The sequence below is a fragment of the Meriones unguiculatus genome, chromosome 9 (genome assembly GCF_030254825.1).
Source record: "Meriones unguiculatus strain TT.TT164.6M chromosome 9, Bangor_MerUng_6.1, whole genome shotgun sequence".
NCBI classification, from domain to species: domain Eukaryota; kingdom Metazoa; phylum Chordata; class Mammalia; order Rodentia; family Muridae; genus Meriones; species Meriones unguiculatus.
Genome location: NC_083357.1, coordinates 49637317 through 49655935, shown reverse-complemented (window position 1 = coordinate 49655935; position 18619 = coordinate 49637317). Strand labels below are relative to the sequence as shown.

At 48.3% G+C, this 18619-nt stretch overlaps 1 protein-coding gene across 1 annotated transcript in view; it reads right to left on the bottom strand.

Annotated features, from left to right (window-relative positions):
• Positions 1-18619, bottom strand: part of Cryl1 (crystallin lambda 1) — a 109521-nt gene that overhangs the window by 7987 nt on the left and 82915 nt on the right. Inside the window, exons 5-6 of the mRNA XM_021639068.2 lie at positions 16848-17042; positions 496-601 (exon numbers count right to left, since the gene is read on the bottom strand). Of these exons, the coding sequence (XP_021494743.1) occupies positions 496-601; positions 16848-17042 (301 nt within the window). The remainder of the gene's footprint in view (positions 1-495; positions 602-16847; positions 17043-18619) is intronic.

The window sequence follows — 18619 nt, the reverse complement described above, 5'->3', positions numbered from 1 at the left end:
AAGGAAGCTACAGCCTCTCTTCCAAGATACCTAACAAGGTCCCCATCACAGCACTTCCCTTTGTTCCTTTTCGATTTCATCAAGGACTCCTCAGGATCCTGTGCCCTGAGCTTCACGGAGCCCACGCAGACTTACACTCAGCTCACAGTGCTCTGTGCCTCTGCTCTGTCTGAGTCCCTTTCTAGAGACTGCAGTTATTGCTCTGTTTAGGAGGAAATGGCACAGCCAGGGTCGGTGGTGCACACCTGTAATCCCACACTCAGGGAGGCAGAGGCAGGCTGATCTCTGTGAGTTTGCTACCACCCTGGTCTACAAAGCAAGTCCAGGACAGCCAGGGCTACACAGAGAAACAGTGTCTCGAAACACACACACACACACACACACACACACACAAAACAAAAACAAAACAAACAAACAAAAACTTCCCAAGTAGCAGATAATAAAGCTCGAAGAAACAGTCAACACCACAGAGCCCCAGCTCTGGCCCAGGCCTACCTTCAGCATTGAGGTGCATCGTCTCCAAGGGTCCAATGAATGCATAGCGCATGCCCAGCCCATCTGACATGACCAGGTCCAGGTCGTTAGGAGATACTATTCCTTCCTGCATGGCGAGAAAGGCAGAAAACACAGGTGAGTTCTTTGCAAAGGCAATTTTGTTAACATTGCTTGTTCTAACTTCTTGTAAGCAGTAACCCCACACACGCGCACCTAAAACAAACTACTTGCCAATGCACTACAATATTTTAATGGATTTTGTACAACCAAGTTATCCTATAGGCATGGGTCCTGAAAAAAGGCAGTTATGGTACAAATACTGAGACCTGCAGTCTGTCTGTACCCCTTCTCTTCACCAGCCCCACACGTCACCCGGAGTTTTGGAGACAGCAAGGATAATGGAGACCCAAGGAAAAGGCCAGGGAGGGGGTTCTGGATATTTGATCAGGAGGTGGCAGTGTGTTTAAACACTAAAAGAGTGGGAAGCGGCTGTCAGGAATCACCTGCCTGCAAGTCAGGCCTTGTTCCAGCTTTTAATGAGTTTGTAGGAAATGCCATTCTTTGATGAAACACAGCTTAGGATGGGTTTGTTTGCTGAGGTGGGGCCCTAGAGGTTTCTGCAAATGTGAACCGCCAAGCAAGAAGAAAGCTGGTGTGTGTGTGTGTGTGTGTGTGTGTGTGTGTGTGTGTGCTTAGAAAGCCAGCCAATTTGTGTGTGTGTCTGGGCACGGGGCTGAAATCATTAGTGGTATATTCTGACAACTCATCTCAGATTTACTTCCCTGCTGGGGACCTCTGTATCTTGGGCATCTCAACTCTCGGGAAGACAGATAGGAGGAAAAAGAAACATTTCCCCAAGACTCCCGCTGGCTAGACTGGCAATGTCCCTTTGGAACCTGCCACTCAGGGGCTCGTTCCTGGGCTGTTTCTTTCAGGGAGGGCCCTGTAGGGCCTGCTATCTGTAAGGCCACCTCTCGCATAAGCAGCACTAGGGCCCATTGTTAGCTCTTAGCTGGAGAGCCCAGTTCCTATATGGAGATCCATGCATATACACTGTCACCCCGTGCACCTTGCTCCCGGTGACAAGCTCAGACAAGCAACCCACCAGACACGTCACCTCAGTCTGGGTTTTAGATCTTTCCCTGAAAGGACTGTCTGACCTCCTTCTTAAGGATGGGCCTTGCCAGGCTGAAAAAGGAATCTGAAAGTTCATCATGGTCTTCATGGCTCCACAGGGAGGAACCCTCTGTCCTTTAGGCCCCTGGGATTTGGGCCTCAGAGGCTGAAGCGCCCCCTGCTGGCCTGGTCAGCTGGCACGGTCCACTTCCCAGACTCCAAAAGTAACAAGACTTAGAGCGGCTGACAAAGTGGGTTTGCCACCACACACTGTACCCCAACAAATACAAGGCGTGGGGAGTCTTGGGTCCTGTGCATTTGGGTCACTCCAGTTCACTTGAAACAGCTTCAGCGAGAGGCCAGAGCTGCAGAATCAAAATGAAGGAGAACCCACCACCCTGGAATGACAAGAGGCATGTCTGACTGTGCAACTCAACTTTAGAGAGCCACTTTCCATCCAGCTGCAAGCACAGAGAGACTGCACGCGTGGAAGACATACATGCTCCCGGAGAATTGTGATAAGATGAGGCATGGGCGCCTGCTCACTGTCTTCCTAACGACAACACCCACCTTCTGCAATAACCACATCCTGGCTTTTGAGACCGGCCCCCAGTTTATGCCCCTCAGTGAAAGAGATCACTCTCTGCACATTTCTAACCAAACAGCTGCATGGTATCATTCTCACGTGACTTAGTTTTGTTTCTCAGGGTGGTGTTTTTAAGGTACACATGGAGGCGGGGGAGGATGAGGCTTGCCTTCCTAACATGTGGGTTCCATCCACAGCACCCCAAGAGTAAAACTAAAGAGGCATCTATTCTATGTGTGCTTATAGTTTGTCTATTCCTGTTGATTCTGATGGACAACTCCTGTACACAAGGCAACAGAGAATGTTCTAGAGCCCCAGCCTATGTCTCAGAACAAGTGCTGGGACCATGCTCCATCTTCTACTTTATTAGGCAATGCTCTGCCTCTCCCCAGAGCATTGCATCACCCTCGTTGCCTTGGGCACCAGCACTGTGTAAGGAAGTTTTCATCACTCTCCTTCCAAACACAGGGTGCCGTGATGTATGTAGGTCAATGTGGGTCCACTGGGTACCACCCTACCGGGGGTTTATTTGGACTGCATAGAAGAGCAAAGGAATTTATTCAGTTCACCCAAATGCTGACAAGTGCTGTTCTTTTCATTCCCCAAAACAAAGCTGAAAGAAGGGAGAGTGCCCAAGGAGGAGAGAATCTCTGGAAGGCCTCCATTAATGTCCAGAACCATCTAGAGACCCATGCAGTGTGGAACTGTCCTTCCCAGCTGCTGCTTCCCACCTGGCAAGCTCTTGCTCTCCTAGCCTGCCTTCAAGGTGAGGGTGGGAGGATTCCTGCACTCTGAGCGCCCTAGAATGCAGTGATAGGCAGCCGGGTGGCCTGAAGACCCCCTCCTTCAGCCTCAAGTTTCAGGTCAGCATTCCAAAATGCCTGACGTTTTTTCACATTAGCCTCCAACCTGTGACAGGTACAAACACTGACACCACTAGGTGCTTGCAACGCGATCCAGCTCTTTCTTCTACAATTGGGTTTACTCATTTTAGAGCCAACGTTAAAATATTTTCAAGACTCTCAAGCAATGAGCTACCCAAAGTAGGGAACTTTTGTTTTGTTTTGTTTTTCCTCTTTTGCTGGGAATGGAAGGGAGCTGGCCAGGCTCACGTGTGCTGGGCAAGTGCCCCATCGATTCCCAGCAGCTTGCCTTTCTTTCTGATGTCGTCTGGAGGAGGAGACCGATCGATTTCCCTCCATCCTTATCCCATGAGGCAGACAGAAAAGGGAAGAGTGCTTCACTCTTTATCTCCACTTCTGCATTTCTTTCTGCCCTGTATAGAATTTCCAAGGGGATTCCTCAAGCTTGTGTTTTTACCTAGAAGCTAATCTAGAGGAAGAAAATGGCCACGGGTATTTCCATTCAACCCCGTTCCTCGCTGACTGAAACTTCACATCACTGAGGCAAACATGCACACTTCCCCCAGAGGCTGCACTACAGGCCCCACACCCAGGACACGCTGGCCCAGTACTGCTCCTGAGCTCATTTCCAACCCAACTGTACCATAACGCATATGATGCTATGTATCACAAATGTCCTCAGCGGCAGAAGAGGTAGAAATAAGTGCTAGTGTTGGAATGCCATGCTAACAAATGACTCCTGGGACCTGGACAGAGGTCAGCACACTGGTTTGGAGCATGGAACCCGATGCCAGCCCAGTTTAATACTTATCAGAATAGCTATCGGTATTTCCTCCATTTTGTGGCAAATTTCTCAAGACACGTTTACAAAGAACAGTCCCAGGAGGTTAGCAGAGTCTTAAAGACTCATGCGGAGCAATGAACACTGCCATTACTGTTGGTTCAGAGCCTGGCTTCTGTATCATGTTCTGAGAAGCCTCGGGGTGAGGCGGGCCCAGACGCAATGGTAAGGAATCCCCTTTCTCTGGAAAACTTCTGCTTTTCTTAAGATCTAGGACTTACCACAATCTACACGGATGCATCAGGCTGGGGACCGGGAGAGGCGAGACAGTCATTGGAGAAGTAAGACAACACGAGGCAGAGAAAAAAGTGTTCAGTTGCTCTAACACACATTTTAAGCATAATTAGTGGTTTGGGGATTCTATTAGTGGACACACACACACACACACACCCCTCCCTCAGTGTCCACGGATATCTTATTGCAGACTATCCTATCTCCCCTTACCAGAGACCATGGATACTCAAGTCCTTCAAATAAACTGGTGTGGAACGGCCTTAAAGCCCACGCACATCTCCCCAAAAACTCTAACTCACCTCTTGGTGACTTACAACACCTAACACAGAATAAACACTAGGCAATAATTTGGTCCAGTGAGAGGGTTCAAGTGGGTAAAGGCATTTGCAGTCAAACTTGGTAATTTGCGTTCAAACATTGGTTCATGGTCAAAGGAAAGAACCAATCTCTGGAAGTTGACCTCTGACCTCCATATGTATTCATGAATACACACACACACACACACACACACACACACACGAATTCACTCAATAAACAAGTAAATGTAATTTAGAAGTCATGAGATTTTGTTTAGAGAACAATGAATACAACTCTATGTTCAATTTGTAAAAATGTTTCCAATCTGTAGTTCCTTGTATCTGTGGGTAAAGAACTCACACACAGGTCACTGTTTATACACTTGTGTGCACAAGCTTTATTTCAAGGCAGTGACTTGTGTGACTGTGGGCTGGTGACTCTTTGGAGGCCTCAGTTCATCTCTTTAGACTTCTTAACCAGTTAGATGCCGCAGAGAATAACGCCCTGCCATTCAGGCCAGCTGATACACTAAGTCCCCCAGAAGCACCTCCACTGTCTGACCGGTGATCTGTGGGGTGGGAGAGCAAGGGGAAGACTCACACACACATCCAAGGACCAACAGTAAGGAAGGCAATGCACGCTATGGTGACTGGGACTCTGACAGAAAGATGGAAGGCAGGTGTGAGCCTTGCATGGTGCACAATATTTGATAAAACTTGTGTCTGTCGCCACTACGGATCACCAGCTACACACACTTATCTTTCCTTCTCTTTGACCATTCATCCTTTTAACTTTCTTAAATGTGCATTCTTACCCTTGTTTCCCCTTCACCTTTCCCATTTTAATCCTGGCCACATTCCTTTACCTAATTAAACTTTTTTTCCCAGTTTTGTTCTTGTGTTTTTGCTTTGTTGATTTCACCATGCTTGGTCCTGAGTTGTCAAGTATCTCTGAACAAATAGTCCTTACTGAGCCACCATGTTGCCTTCAGGAACCCATGCTACCAGGCCTGCAGATAAGGTTCCACATGAGTCCCGCCCTCCCCAACCTTCAGCCCAACTGTTACGGCGCAAGCCCAGTGTCCTAACTGAGAAACTACAGAAAGATGAAGGGTGAAGGGCAAGAAGAGGTTGTATCATGAGTAAGTTCCAGACTCCGCTGTGTGCAGGAAGGCATGGAACAATGCCACCTGTGGTCACCTAAAGGGGACAGGAAGGAAGATGGATTTGTTTTGATATATCACAGCCACTGAGGGGTTACAGGTCAAGGAGCCACTTCAACCCCTACTTCTATGGAATAACCTGGAGCTGCAGGAATTTGTCTTCTCCTGAGGCGCTCCTGGGCAGGCTGGAGAACACAACCCTCAGGTACTGAACTAACTCCAACAGGAGCCAGGTTCAGGGCTGTCCCTCTCAGAGACATCATCCCTGGAGCTCCTTGTAGATGGCCCGAAGACAGAGAATTTCAGGTCTGGAGGCTCAAACTGAGAACTGTTTGGGCTCCATAGTTTCCTGGTTAGAGCACTGGTCTTGCAAACTGAGGACTATTGCAATGCAGTTTCCACAAGAGGTGAAGTGGGACCATGGATTAGTTCTCTCCATCAGTATAGTTTTATATATTCTGTTTCGCATTTTCTTCTCCATAGACATGGTTGGGGAGGTAGGGATGCTAGAGAGACAGCACATCAGTCAAGAGCACACTCTGCCCTTGCAGAGGACCCGAGTTTGGTTCCCAGCATCCACATCAGGTGGATCACAGCAACCTGTAACTCCAGCTCCAGGAGCCAAAAAAGACCTGGCCTGACCACTCCCAGACCACCCAGGCCACCTTCTGGGGAAATGTGAGGCAGGAGTAAATCTTAATAAGGAGAAAATAAAAGAGTCTGGGAGCTGCCTCCTGCCCCATGGTTACTCACAGGTCTATGAGCAGCATGGCCTCTTGCCAACACTTACAAGCAGGACACAGACATTCCTGCATGATGACACAGGCAGATTTTGCCAACTTTGGAAGAGCCTACCGAAGCCCACACTTAGCTCATGCAACAGGACACTGAATCATGCTCAGAAAACACACATCCTGTGAGGAGCCATCTGAGAGACGCTAAGGAGCTAGAGCCGTGGGGGAAAGAAGATGAGAAGTGGCAGATGGCCCTTACTGGTGAGTCTGCTGGGGACCCAGGTGCCCCTTGCATGGCAGGAGACCTGGGTCCCCAGCAGACTCACCAGTAAGGGCCATCTGCCACTTGTTCTCAAGAGCATTTTGTTCATATCTAGTAAGTGGTTAAAAAAAAAAAGTCACTCCCTGGCCTGGGGAGTCCACACCCCAGATTATGAAAAGACCCCCAAGGACTAAGACACAGGTGCAAGAGGTCAGTGAGTCCAGGTCATGACAGGACTAGAAGCTACCTCAAAACAAACCTGCAATGGGAGAAACACCCAACCATTCAAAAGTCGATCAAATGAACTGAGGGAGCCACGAAACTTCAGTGACTCCTCGAGCAAAGCATTCATATTAGGTACCAGATGGATGAAAGCCTGCAGGGAAAAAAAAGAATCTGCCTTGGGACAGGGCAAAGTTAGATGTAGTTTCCCCTTTGAATTTTCTTTGAAGTTTTAAAATAGAATCGAACCAAAAATCAAAACAAAACAATTATAATTTCCATAGCATTTTTTATCAGTACATCGTGTAGATGACCGGGTTTTCTGGGAGACGATGAACCATCCTACAGAGTCTGAAGGACAAGAAATGTCTTAACCTTAAAACCAAACACAAGAACAAAACAGTGGCCTCAAGCTTACAGTGATCCACCTGCCTCTGCCTCAAGAGTGCTGGGATTACAGGCACGTGCCACCATGCCCAGCTAGAATCACCAAGTTTTATATTTTGAAAATATTTCAGATTTTGGATGACTTTATTAGGAGCACTCAACCTGAACCACAGCTGAGGGGGTCCCTGGGAATAAAGTTTGGTACAAAGAGGTCTGACTGAAAAAGTACAAGCCTCTGGCACCAAAGATACAGCACAGCGAAAGCTCTGTTTGCCTCTCCCGAAAAAGCCAGATGTGCTGGGCCACAGCTGTCATCTCAGCACTCAGACAGGTGGGTGGCTGGGTGAGACCAGACTGGACTACACAGCAGGACCCTGCCTTTAGAACAGAAACCAACAAAAATCAAAAGACATCTCAAAGAGTTTCAGGTCCCAGTGGCTCCGAGTGGCTCCCACTTTGAGCTGGTGGACGGTGGCATCTCACCAGGCACTCCTTGAACACTCCCTTTCTTCCTCCGCCTCAGAGACCCTGTCTACTAACTCCCCAGCTTCAACCAACATTTACGACCGACTGCTCACCTGTGTGAGGGTTCGAAGGGTGGTGTGGAAACGGCATTTTCACTTACAGCTTGCCAGCACGCCTGCCTGCTCTTCATTCCTCCCTTCTTTTGGCTCTCAAGCGTTAGTCGAGAAGACCCTGAGGTTGCACTATTTGTTTGGGCATTTTGTTTTGTTTGTGGCGCCAGGCACTGAACCTAGGCCTTTCGAGAGCTGACAAGTGTTGTGCTGCTGAGCTACAGCCCAGCCTGGTTAGCTGTTTAAGGACATGGTGACATCTCTGAGATAATAAACCGGAGACCAGCTCTCCATTCCACTGATGGGGCTACTCATAAAATGCTAACAAACAAGCCCTGTTACTGAACAAGTGGTCTGCTAAAATAAATAAATAAAAGAAAATAAAACAAGGCTAGGACGAGTTCTAATGCAGACGATTCTCGGCCAATAGGCTCAGCTGCGGCAGCAGCGGGGGACAGCCTCCAAATGGCTCTAACAGGCTCTAAGGTATGAGTGTGCTCCCCTGAGAACGCGCACAGGGCCAAGCGGCTCCGCAGGCAAGAGGAAACCTGAAGAAAAGCCAAGCGACCTGTCCCTGTCTGAGGAGAAACCTCCACAGTGCCCCCTCTTTGCCTGGGGCTACCCACTCTTTCCCGGAAGAGGCCTGCACTCCCGGAGCCCCACATCCCAGCAACCTTTTGTGTCCAGATCCTAACACACTTCATGTGGTATCTAGAGTCTTCCCCAAAAAGGCCATGCTGTCTCTATGGAATTTGACAGAAATCACACTGGATCTAGAGGTCTCCTGGTGGGATGGGGTGGGCATTTAACTGGAGCAATTCTTCTAATCCATGAACATGGGCTACTCTTCCATTTGTGTCCTGCTTTTCTTAATCAGGGTTCTACAGGGGTCAGACACAGACATGCCATTCACTTGGCCAAATTTATTTTAAGTATTTTTATTTCTGCAGCTATTATAAATGAAGTTTGTTTGTTTGTTTTAATTTTTGGATACTTTGCTGTCAGTGCATAGAAAGGCTTTTATATGCTGTATTGAACTTTCAGCTTCATAGTTCTGCCTGAGGACTGCAACTTCATCTGTTCTAACAGGGTTTTTCCTCTGTGGCATCTTTAGTGCTTTCTGTAACAGGACCACATAATTGGCGGAGGTGATCTAATATCTCTGTTTCCATCTATACGCAACTTATTTCCTCTTTTGCCTAGTTTGCCTGGCGAGGATATCTAGTGCAATCTCCAACAGGCGCAGTGCGGTGGGCAGCCGTGCTTGTCCTTGAGCTTGGACTGATGTGTGGACTCTGACTTATAACGCTTGCTGTGGGCTTGTCTTACATGGCCTTTGTTGTGCTGCACTTCATCTTTCTGATCTCTTTTCTTTGAGATGGGGGAGGGAGGAGCTTTACTATGGAGCCTTGGCTGGCCTTGAACTCATAAAGATCTACCTGCCTTTGGCTCCCAAGTGCTGGGAGCCAAGGCACATGGGTTTCTTTGCCCAACGTATAGTCTTTGGGGGTTGTTGTTTATCACAGAGGATGCTGAATTTTGACAAATGCTTTTCTGGCACCTACCCGGAGGGTCACACGGTTTTGCCCTTGGTTGCGGTGGTGTACTGCACCTACAGATCTGCATGTGTGTGGGACCATTCCTGCATTCCTGAGATAAGTCCCACTCGATCACATGGGCGACCGTCTGCACACGCCATCTGTAACATTCAGATCGCGGGCTTCCGTGGAGATTTTCAGAGAGCCAGAGTATAGACATCAGCTGCTCTACTTCCGGAAGCCTCTCCGGGTGGCTGCCAAACGGTGCCGACTTGCAAGTGTGGCTCTGGTATAGTTCTGGGCTCCCCCAAAGCTCTCCTGCTCAGAAGGGGTGCCTGTTCCCCACGCCTCTGCACAGAAGCTCACCCACAGGGAGCTGGTCATAGTGAACACAGTCATTCGTCAGCCTGACAGACATACTGCCGGACACGGTCACTGCACTGAGGAGCTCAGAGATCTGCCTGCGTCTGCCTCCCTGAGTGCTGGGATTACAGGCGTGGGCCACCCTGCCAGGCTCCGACTGCATTTCTTATAAGCACCCAGGTAAGGTTCATAGAGCCTGCAGCAGAAGCGGGTCTCAACTCCCAACCAGCTGGAGTGCGCGGACCAAGCCACTTCACCAACGGTCAGTCTCCTACTCTGTGAAGTCTAAAATAATAGCATGTTTCTCAAGCTGTGGAGAACTGACTGGCGGATCTGAAAATATCCAATCACGGGAAATGGGAAAGAAAGCGATTGTTCCGGGTGGGCCCGGCTGATTCCTAATTCTCCCAGCAATGCTGGGTGAGTAATCAGCTGCTAATCTGACAGCATGATCTTTGAAATACAGTTTGTTAACTGGAATAGCCCTCCCAGCACTTGGCCCTCATATTTGAAGTGACGGACGATGATGAAGTTCTGGCACCCTCAGGGAGTCTCAGTCAGATGCCACAGACCATACCCCTTGTGAAAAGCCAAGAGGCTAAGAACTTAATCCAGTCTCACAGGATGCAGGGGTCCACAGACCCTCCCCACGGCCCAGCATGCTGTGCTGACTTTAAGTTGGGTGTCTTGTGTGCTGGCAAATGCTGGAAGACTGTATGTATGTAGGCTACCCTTCCTTTTCCTGCCCGAAGACTAGACTCGCCCAAGAGGAAGACAACTGCCTTTGGTCTCTCTTAAGTTTATGAAAGTAAGCCTGCCTACCACAGGGCGAAGACCTCGATGCCACCACACCTGGGCAGACCTTGTCACAAGCTGTTGTCCATATCCTGAATCCACGCAACTTACAAGAGAATGGTTTACAGACCACTGTCTGTTTTTCAGGTCACTCATTCTGCCTAAGATCACCGCCCCTCAAATATGTTCTATAGTCCCTCACTTCCCTCCCCCTTACAGAGAAGGGCACACAGGCATCTGAACCTCACTGTCCTGTGATGTCCCTCTGGTAGGGTAACAAATTCTCACTTGCCACTTGTCGATCTATTCTTAAACCCTTCAAATGCAAAGGGAATGCTTTCTCTTCGTCCTCGCAGTGCCCTGAGAACAGGAATCCTGCTAGGGATTACACTGCTCAAAAGGATAAAGCACAAGGCAAGCAATTTCTAAGGCTTACCACCAAAACATGCCAACAGGCTGAGAACCTGGTGATGGCTTCATGAGTCATTCCAGGTTCCTCCACCTCCTTTGCCCTGATGGGGAAAGAATTTACGGGCAATAAACTCAGCTACTGTCTGGCCAAAGAGTTTTCATCACAACACAAATTCCCTCACTGCCCTAATGCCTCGGGACTATGAACCTGAAATTACATTCCCGGCCAAAAGGATCTCATTACCCAGTGACCAGCCCTGGCAGGAAATGCTGGTGTTACTAGACTGCAGCCAGACCCGGCATCTGCCAGTTCATGAAGGTCTTCTGGGCCCCAAATATGAAGTCAAACTCGGAGAAAGGACAAAACAGGACTACCATCTACTGGACAATACTTCCTTCATATCCTTGGATACCATTCTTTGCCAGAAGGCCTGAGGCGTGAGGACAGCGGCAAACAGCACGACACGGCCAGGTGTGCAAAGGCAGGACCAGAGCACTCCTTTCACTCCCACACATTCTTTCTTACCTAGAAATGCTGCCATGGCACAGTGACCCCTTCACAAACTACTTGCTGTGGACAGATCCCCGGGACAGCCTTCTGCCCTATCATTCCTCCCTTGCATCTTCTCTGAGAATTGATCTTGGTTGCTCAGCTGCAAAACTTCAAATACGCCCTCCATAATTACTGACTGGAATTTAAAACTGCAAAAACAGACACGGATCAATGAAAGAAAAGGTTCTGCTGTTTAGACATTAAATGCTCCCTGAAAAGGCCAGAGTGTTAAAGCCTTAGTCTCCAGCTCGGCACTATTGGGAGAGGGTGGAGCCTAGTCTTTGGGTCAGGAGAATGTGCCTCCAGAGGGATATAGGACTCTGGCCTCCCCCCACCCTTTATATCCAATCTGATCACCAAGACATAATCAGGCTTCCTCTTTCACATGCTGATATGCTGTCTTGCAACAGGCACCAGCCAATCACAGACCTAACCCCCCAATATTTTAAGCCCAAATAAGCATTTGTTCTCTTGAAGCTGCTTATCTCGGGTACTTTGTTTCAGCAATGGAAAGCTGACTAGCACAGTTTTGCTTCTCAAAATAAAATTTACAAATAAATAAAATTGACAAACCCCACACAATGAAATAAAAGAAAAGCAGACACAAATCATGTTTTTCAGAAATAAAACCAGAGATCTCACTATAGACTCTGAAGCCATAAAATGGATAAAAGTAATTTTACCAACAACTTTACACTTATAAATTCATTACCTTGGAATAAATGGACCCATTTCTGAAGCAACCATAAACAATCCAAACTCAGCCAAGAGGAAAACAGACAGCAATTCTATAACTAAAGAAACTAGACATCTAATTTAAAAGTTCCTGAAAGATTTCTCCAGCCTCAAATAATTCCACTATAGATCTACCAAGCATCTAAAGAAATAAATCCCTTTCAGAAAGGGAAGAACCTTTCATAATCCACATCCATAATCTTTGTAATTCTTTACAAAGAACTACCCTGAAATCAAAGTCACACAGTACAGCAGAAGAACACCGGTAAATGCCTGCTGTGAATTCAGAAGTAAGTAAGTCAAACTCAGCAGCGTGTAAACAGCATACCACACGAGAGTGTGCATCCGTGCAAATACGGAGGACAGGCAGACCACAGGAGAGTGGGCGTTGGTGCAAACATGGAGGACAGAATGGAGAGTCAAACACCACTGTGCATTCCACAACTAAACACAATTATTTATCAATTAAAAGCAACACTTTTTGTTTTTGTTTGTTGAGACAGGGTTTCTCTGTGTGGCCTTGGCTGTCCTGGACTCACTCTGTAGACCAGGCTGGCCTCAAACTCATAGAGCTCCACCTGCCTCTGCCTCCCTGAGTGCTGGGATTACAGGCATGCGCCGCCACTGCCTGGCTAAAAGCATTAAAAGGTAAACTACATGAGCAAGGGAGAGTTATTGCAGACAAGGCTGGCTCCACACCAAGAAATCAACGCAACTCTCAGAATCACAGCAAGCGAGCCACTAGAAGTTCTCCGTCTGCTTTTTCTGTATCAGCCTCAAAACATCATTACTCTGGGTGCTAGTAACCCAGGCCCACTACTTGCCCTACCCCAGCCTTGACCCTAACTTAGGGGCAGGATATAGATAGTCACACTTGGCTTGGATCTGCTCAGAGTCACTGTCACACAGGTGACAAGGAAGCGAATTACTTGCTTAGGCCTGCTGACCTAGCACCAGGGTGCCTGGATAAAATGCTCTGAGGGTCCATTACTAGCAGGCTTCCCTCCACCAATGAGTGCCCCAGGCTTGTGGGGAGCAGAAATAGCCTCTCCCACTTCCAACTTGCTTAGTGAGTCTAGAGAACAAAGGGACAAGAGCACCCACAGGCGGTGGGAGACTGGGGAACCCACCCCACATATGGAAGTCCAGGCTGAGTGCCAGGCATCCCAGCCAGGTGAAGAACCCAGCCCAGGCTTTATGTGCAAAGAGAAGCTTTGAGCCAGACCTTATGCTGCCTGTAAAGGAGGATCAAGTAGTTCAAGGCTCACAGACTGTATGATGAGTTCCAGACCAGACTGAACTCCTTTAAATGACCTTGCCTACAAACGCCAATGAGAGAGTGTGGGGATGGGAGGAAGAGAGAAGGGAATGGGAAATTGGGGAGGGAAGGGAAAGGAAGAGAAGGGGGGAGGGGAGGGGGGAGGACAGGAGGGGAGACGAGGGAAGGGAAGGGAAATGAAGGGAAGGGAAGGGAGAGGAGGGGAGTGAAAGGGAGAGGAAGGAAGGGGAGGGGAGGAAAGGGAAGGGGAGGGGAAAGGAGGAAAGGGGAGAGGAGGGGAGCGGAAGGGAGAGGAAGGAGTGGAAGGGAGAGGAAGGAGGGGGGAGAGAAGGGAAAAGGAGGGGAAGGGAGGGGAGGAAAGAAAGGGGAGGGGAAGTGGGGAGGTTTCCTAAGGCTGGTGACTAGCCTAAATTCTGCTTTTTTTGATATTGAAGTTACCAAGTTTGGAAGCAAACTTGAAAAATCCCAATTCAAGTTGAAATACCTCAATTAAAATAATACCCCAAGTTAAATACCCCAAGTTAAAACACCCCTATCAAGTTGAAACACCCTAATCAAGTTGATACACCCCAAAATGTAAATTCAAGTTCATATGGCTCTGTCCAAAGTTGTGCGTCAGAGTCACTTAACTCCTGCCTGGACCAGGGAACAGCGAGCAGGTTTGCAGCAGGAGGGTGGGGCTTTGGAAAGGTTTTCCAATCTTTGCTGATTGAAGCGTCTGAAGAGAAACCAGGCCGCAGGCAGCATGGACTGTCCTAAAACAATGTACACAACAGTCAACCCCAGCAGACAGTGCCAGATACACCTCCGCCTTCTATGGGAGAGGGGTCCCGTAGCTGGCACAGTGACTGTGGGGAGGATTTCTCTAGAGCCACCTCAGCCTATCACTTGGCTTTGAAGACCTGCAGAAAGGAAGGAGTCCATGTAAGCACCCAGAAGCCCATGCCAGCAGCTGTTTCAGCAGAGAGCCAACATCTGGGTCACCGAATCTGCTCAAGGTCCTGGGAGAATCGTTAAAGAGCCGCTGCTAGGTTGCTATGGTGAAAGGAAGGACAGCCCTGGATCCCACCCCCATGCTCTCCGCATGCCTTCTGCTCCAGGTCCACGTGGAGGGCCCAGAGCCCCTGCAGGCTGGAGACATGCCTTCAGTTTAGGCCTAACGATCTTCAGATCACTTTGGTCCGTGAGCGGGGATTCTCTTCCAGAATCTCTTGAAAGGCAAGACTTTGGATTCTAGTCACAGTTCCTTAACCCGCCCAGGCTTTTTCCTGCTGACACCAATTGTACCCGCCAGACTCAAGCACTCGCTCCAGGCATGAGTGTCCACAGCAGAGGCACACTGGACACGTGCCTTCTTGGGAGGTAATCATACCTGAAACCCATCATTCTGCCTGCAGTGGACTCCTGGAAAAAGGCAGGCGGCACAAACCAGGAGGAGCTTCCAGGACAGTGAGCTCAGCACCCCTCCCAGTTTGCTTTCCCTCAGCAGTCCAAGGAGACACAGCCCTGCTCACGTCTTTCCGTCGGCAGTCACTCCGCGGTCAAAAACAGTTTTTGTGCACCCTTCCTGCCTAAGTCCTGCACAGCTCTACATTCCTTCTGAAGCTGGCTCACAGCTTTATTCGAGTAAACTAAGCAAGACTTAACTCCGGGCACCAACAACTAAACAGTAAACAGTTAACATGGTCACACCACCCCTCCTTGCCGTGTTGCCACTGTGGTGCTAAATTTTCCTTGAGTCTATGAGACTGCTGTTCTGGCCTATTCTGAATAGACCTCAAAGAAGGGATTTTAAATGCAGGATTTAAGACATCCCGACACTGGATGGCCTCTAAGACATTACTCAGGGAGTGTGGGCTCCCAGCACGTATCCTGCAGGTGTAGAGTGGGAGGCAGATGTCAAGGCTGAGTCAGAGCACAGCACTCCCAGTGCACAGGTAAGTGGGGTCACATGATGACTCCGGCTGGGAGAGTCACATATGCCATCACACCTGTTGAAGTCGGGAGGAGGGAGGAAATGCTGACAGGAAATATAACACCCACTAAAGCTGCGGGGCAGCAGACTTCCTGGTTCCCGTCCTGTGCGTTCTACAAGGAGCCGTGGGGCCACACCCAGCGTGGATGGCCCGCGCCAAGCACTGCCCTCTTTACCCGAGAGCCAGGCAGCCCCTTGTACACTTTGCTATGACCTGCGTGGATATGGCCGTTGTATGCTTGACCCATGTGAAGCTTGGCAAGAGCTTCTGACCCCTAGACCACGTGGCTTTCACCTCCACATCCTTGGGGCCACTCTGCCCTCTCTCCTGACAAAGGCCACGAACCTTCATAGCAATGTGCGTGAGAACATGTTTATCCATGAGTGTTCTCATATGTAAAGTACTGTAACTAGAGGATGAGGCAAAATCTCTACAGTGAGACCTTGACAGCCGTGGGGTGGTTCCAGGATCCCTACAGATACCAAAAATTGGTGATCAAGCTTATTACACAAATGGCTTAATATTTGTGGAAAATCTAAACACATCCTTCCATAAACTTCTTTGCTATTTGTTTATTGTTCGTTTTAGAACAGGTTTACATGTAGCTCAAACTGGCTTCAAACACAATATGTAACCAGGTATGACCTTGAACTCCATACACAAGTGATGGGCTTACCACACTTGTCCTTCACACACTTTATGTAATCTAGATGGCCCGTGGCTCTGACACAGTGTAAGTACAGTGCTCATATACTGTGTTGTTGAGGAAACAGCAGAGCAAAGGTCTGTCCAGATTCAGAAAAGATGCATCTTTCTTATATTTTAGGTTGCGATTAGTTTAACTCATAAATCCTAGAACCTATGGTTACACACAGCACACAGACACACATGCTCCTTACCCATATGTAAGGCAAACCTGTTGTTAACAAGCTTAGTGTTTGCCATGGTTTCCCCTGTTCTTAGAATAAACTGGATTCTTTAAGGGAGTACAAGTTTACTTGGTATGAAAAGAATACTTTTTCATCCTGAAAAGTTTTGACATTAGGAGGTAAAAATCTATTTGTGGGAAAACACAACACGTCACACACAGGTAACTTTGTACAAGGGGCAGGACAGAGGTTTGTCATTGTGCCTTGCTGTCAAATCACAGCTTGGAGAGGGGATCTCACTGTATGATGTGTGCTGTCTCCAAATGGAATGCCCCGGGTCTCCAGAGTAGAGCAAGGACCCTGAGTGTCCTTTAGCTTTCAGAGACCAAGAAAGTGACTCCTGTATTACACAGCCAGGGAGGCAAGAGAGGAAGGAGGGGAGGAAGAGAGAAAAGGGAGGAAGGGGAATGGAAGAATGGACACAGTGGAGAAGGAGAAAGATGGGCTGGAGGCCAGGAGGAGCAGGGAAGGATGGAGGGACACAGGGCACGCACCTCCACCAGCCTCCAGGCCTCACTAATGATTGCATACTGCAGGCGGTTCAGGACGAAGCCATCGATCTCCTTCAGGACTCTCACTGGGGACTGTCCAATCTTCCTCATCAAGGCATAGGTTCTGTCCATCGTGGCTGGTGCTGTCTCTGGGTGAGGGACCAGCTCAACCAGTGGGACATAATATGGTGGATTGACCTTAGGAGAGGGGGAGAAGAATGAGAGGATCAAGGCCACAGTCAATGGTCAGATGTTGCTCTGCTCCATTCCATCCCCCTATGTCAAGTGGCAAGTTGGGGGTGGAGGAGGCAACTTTGGAAAAGTTCCTAGCTTCCACATCCAAAGACTTAGAAAGGAATGCATGTACAAAATCGTATGTTTTTGTTTTTGAAAAAGAGCACATAAGGTGCTCCTTGCTATTGTGTATACATTTATGGAGAATCCCAAGTCCTTCAGCCTCCCAGGACAAGGTTTCTCTGTACTAGTAACTGACACAGCTTCATCCTTCCCACTGTCCAGAGCTGCTTTCCCAAGCTAGTCTCCTCAGGCTCGGCCACTCTCCTGTGCCTGTGTTAAGAACATAAAAGAGAAAGCCAGGTGTGGTGGCTCATGCTTGTAACCCCAGAGCCTGGGCGGCCGAGGCAGAGGAGAGGTACGCACTAACTCAGGCTGTGAGTTCCAAATGCCCTGGGCTACAGACGAAGCAAAAATACTCCATAAACAGCATCCCCCAAAGCCTGGCACTGATTCCTTCCAGTGTACCTCACCAACCTTGGCTATCTAATGTCCCATCCTGTTCTAGAAATCAGCAGGCCACCCAGCACCTCAGCAGCTCTAACCTTGGTCTGGCTGAAGACAGGAGGAACCCAGTGGCAATGCTGGCATGGCCCTCAACTCACGTTTTCTTGGTGCACACTTGGTTCCTTGGCTATTCCTCATCAAGAACTATCAAACATCCCAAGAAAACACAGCTTAGTAGTGTCTAACCAGCCTGTATTATGACAATCTGGTCCATGAAAATGGCTTTTCCTCTGAACACAGTGAAGACTATAGACGATTACACACAAATCCTCCACAATGACTTCCAATGGGGTCATTGGGGTGAAAGGGACCACTTCAAGAGGACAACTGGTCTACCCAGGAATAAGTGTTATTATTTTTATGTTATTTTAAATTTTACTTGGTTTTAATAATCAATATGAAACTCACTATGTAATCCAGACTGGACTCAAATTAATAGAGATTCCTTCATTTTAGCTTCCTGGGTTCTGGGATTACAAGTATGAGTCTGAGGTTTTCCTTCTAGTGCTGGGAACTGAATCCATAGCTTCATTCATGCTAGGCAAGTACTCTACCACTGAGCTATATCCCTGGATCAACTTTAAAGAAATAATTTATATAAATCAACGCTCCAATCTAATCACCTGTCTCCTGCTGGATTCTAATAAAGCCACTTAGCCTATGACCCTTTTAAAAATCTAGATTATGATTTAATCTAGGGGCTAGTGAGACTGATCAAGGGATAAATATAAGCCTATATATTGGAAGGAGAGAGCCAATTCCTGCAAGCTTTCTTATGACCTCATCACGTATACACACATACACAAAGCACATAAATACAAAATTATTCACATGAGAACATCAGGATCATAAAAAGTGGAAAGTGCACCCGATGACCTGCACCCCGGTGCAGACAGGAGGAGCTGGGCTCCAGGTCTTCGCAGCATTGTGAGTGCGGGCAGCAAAAACAGACACACATCTCTTGATGTCATGGA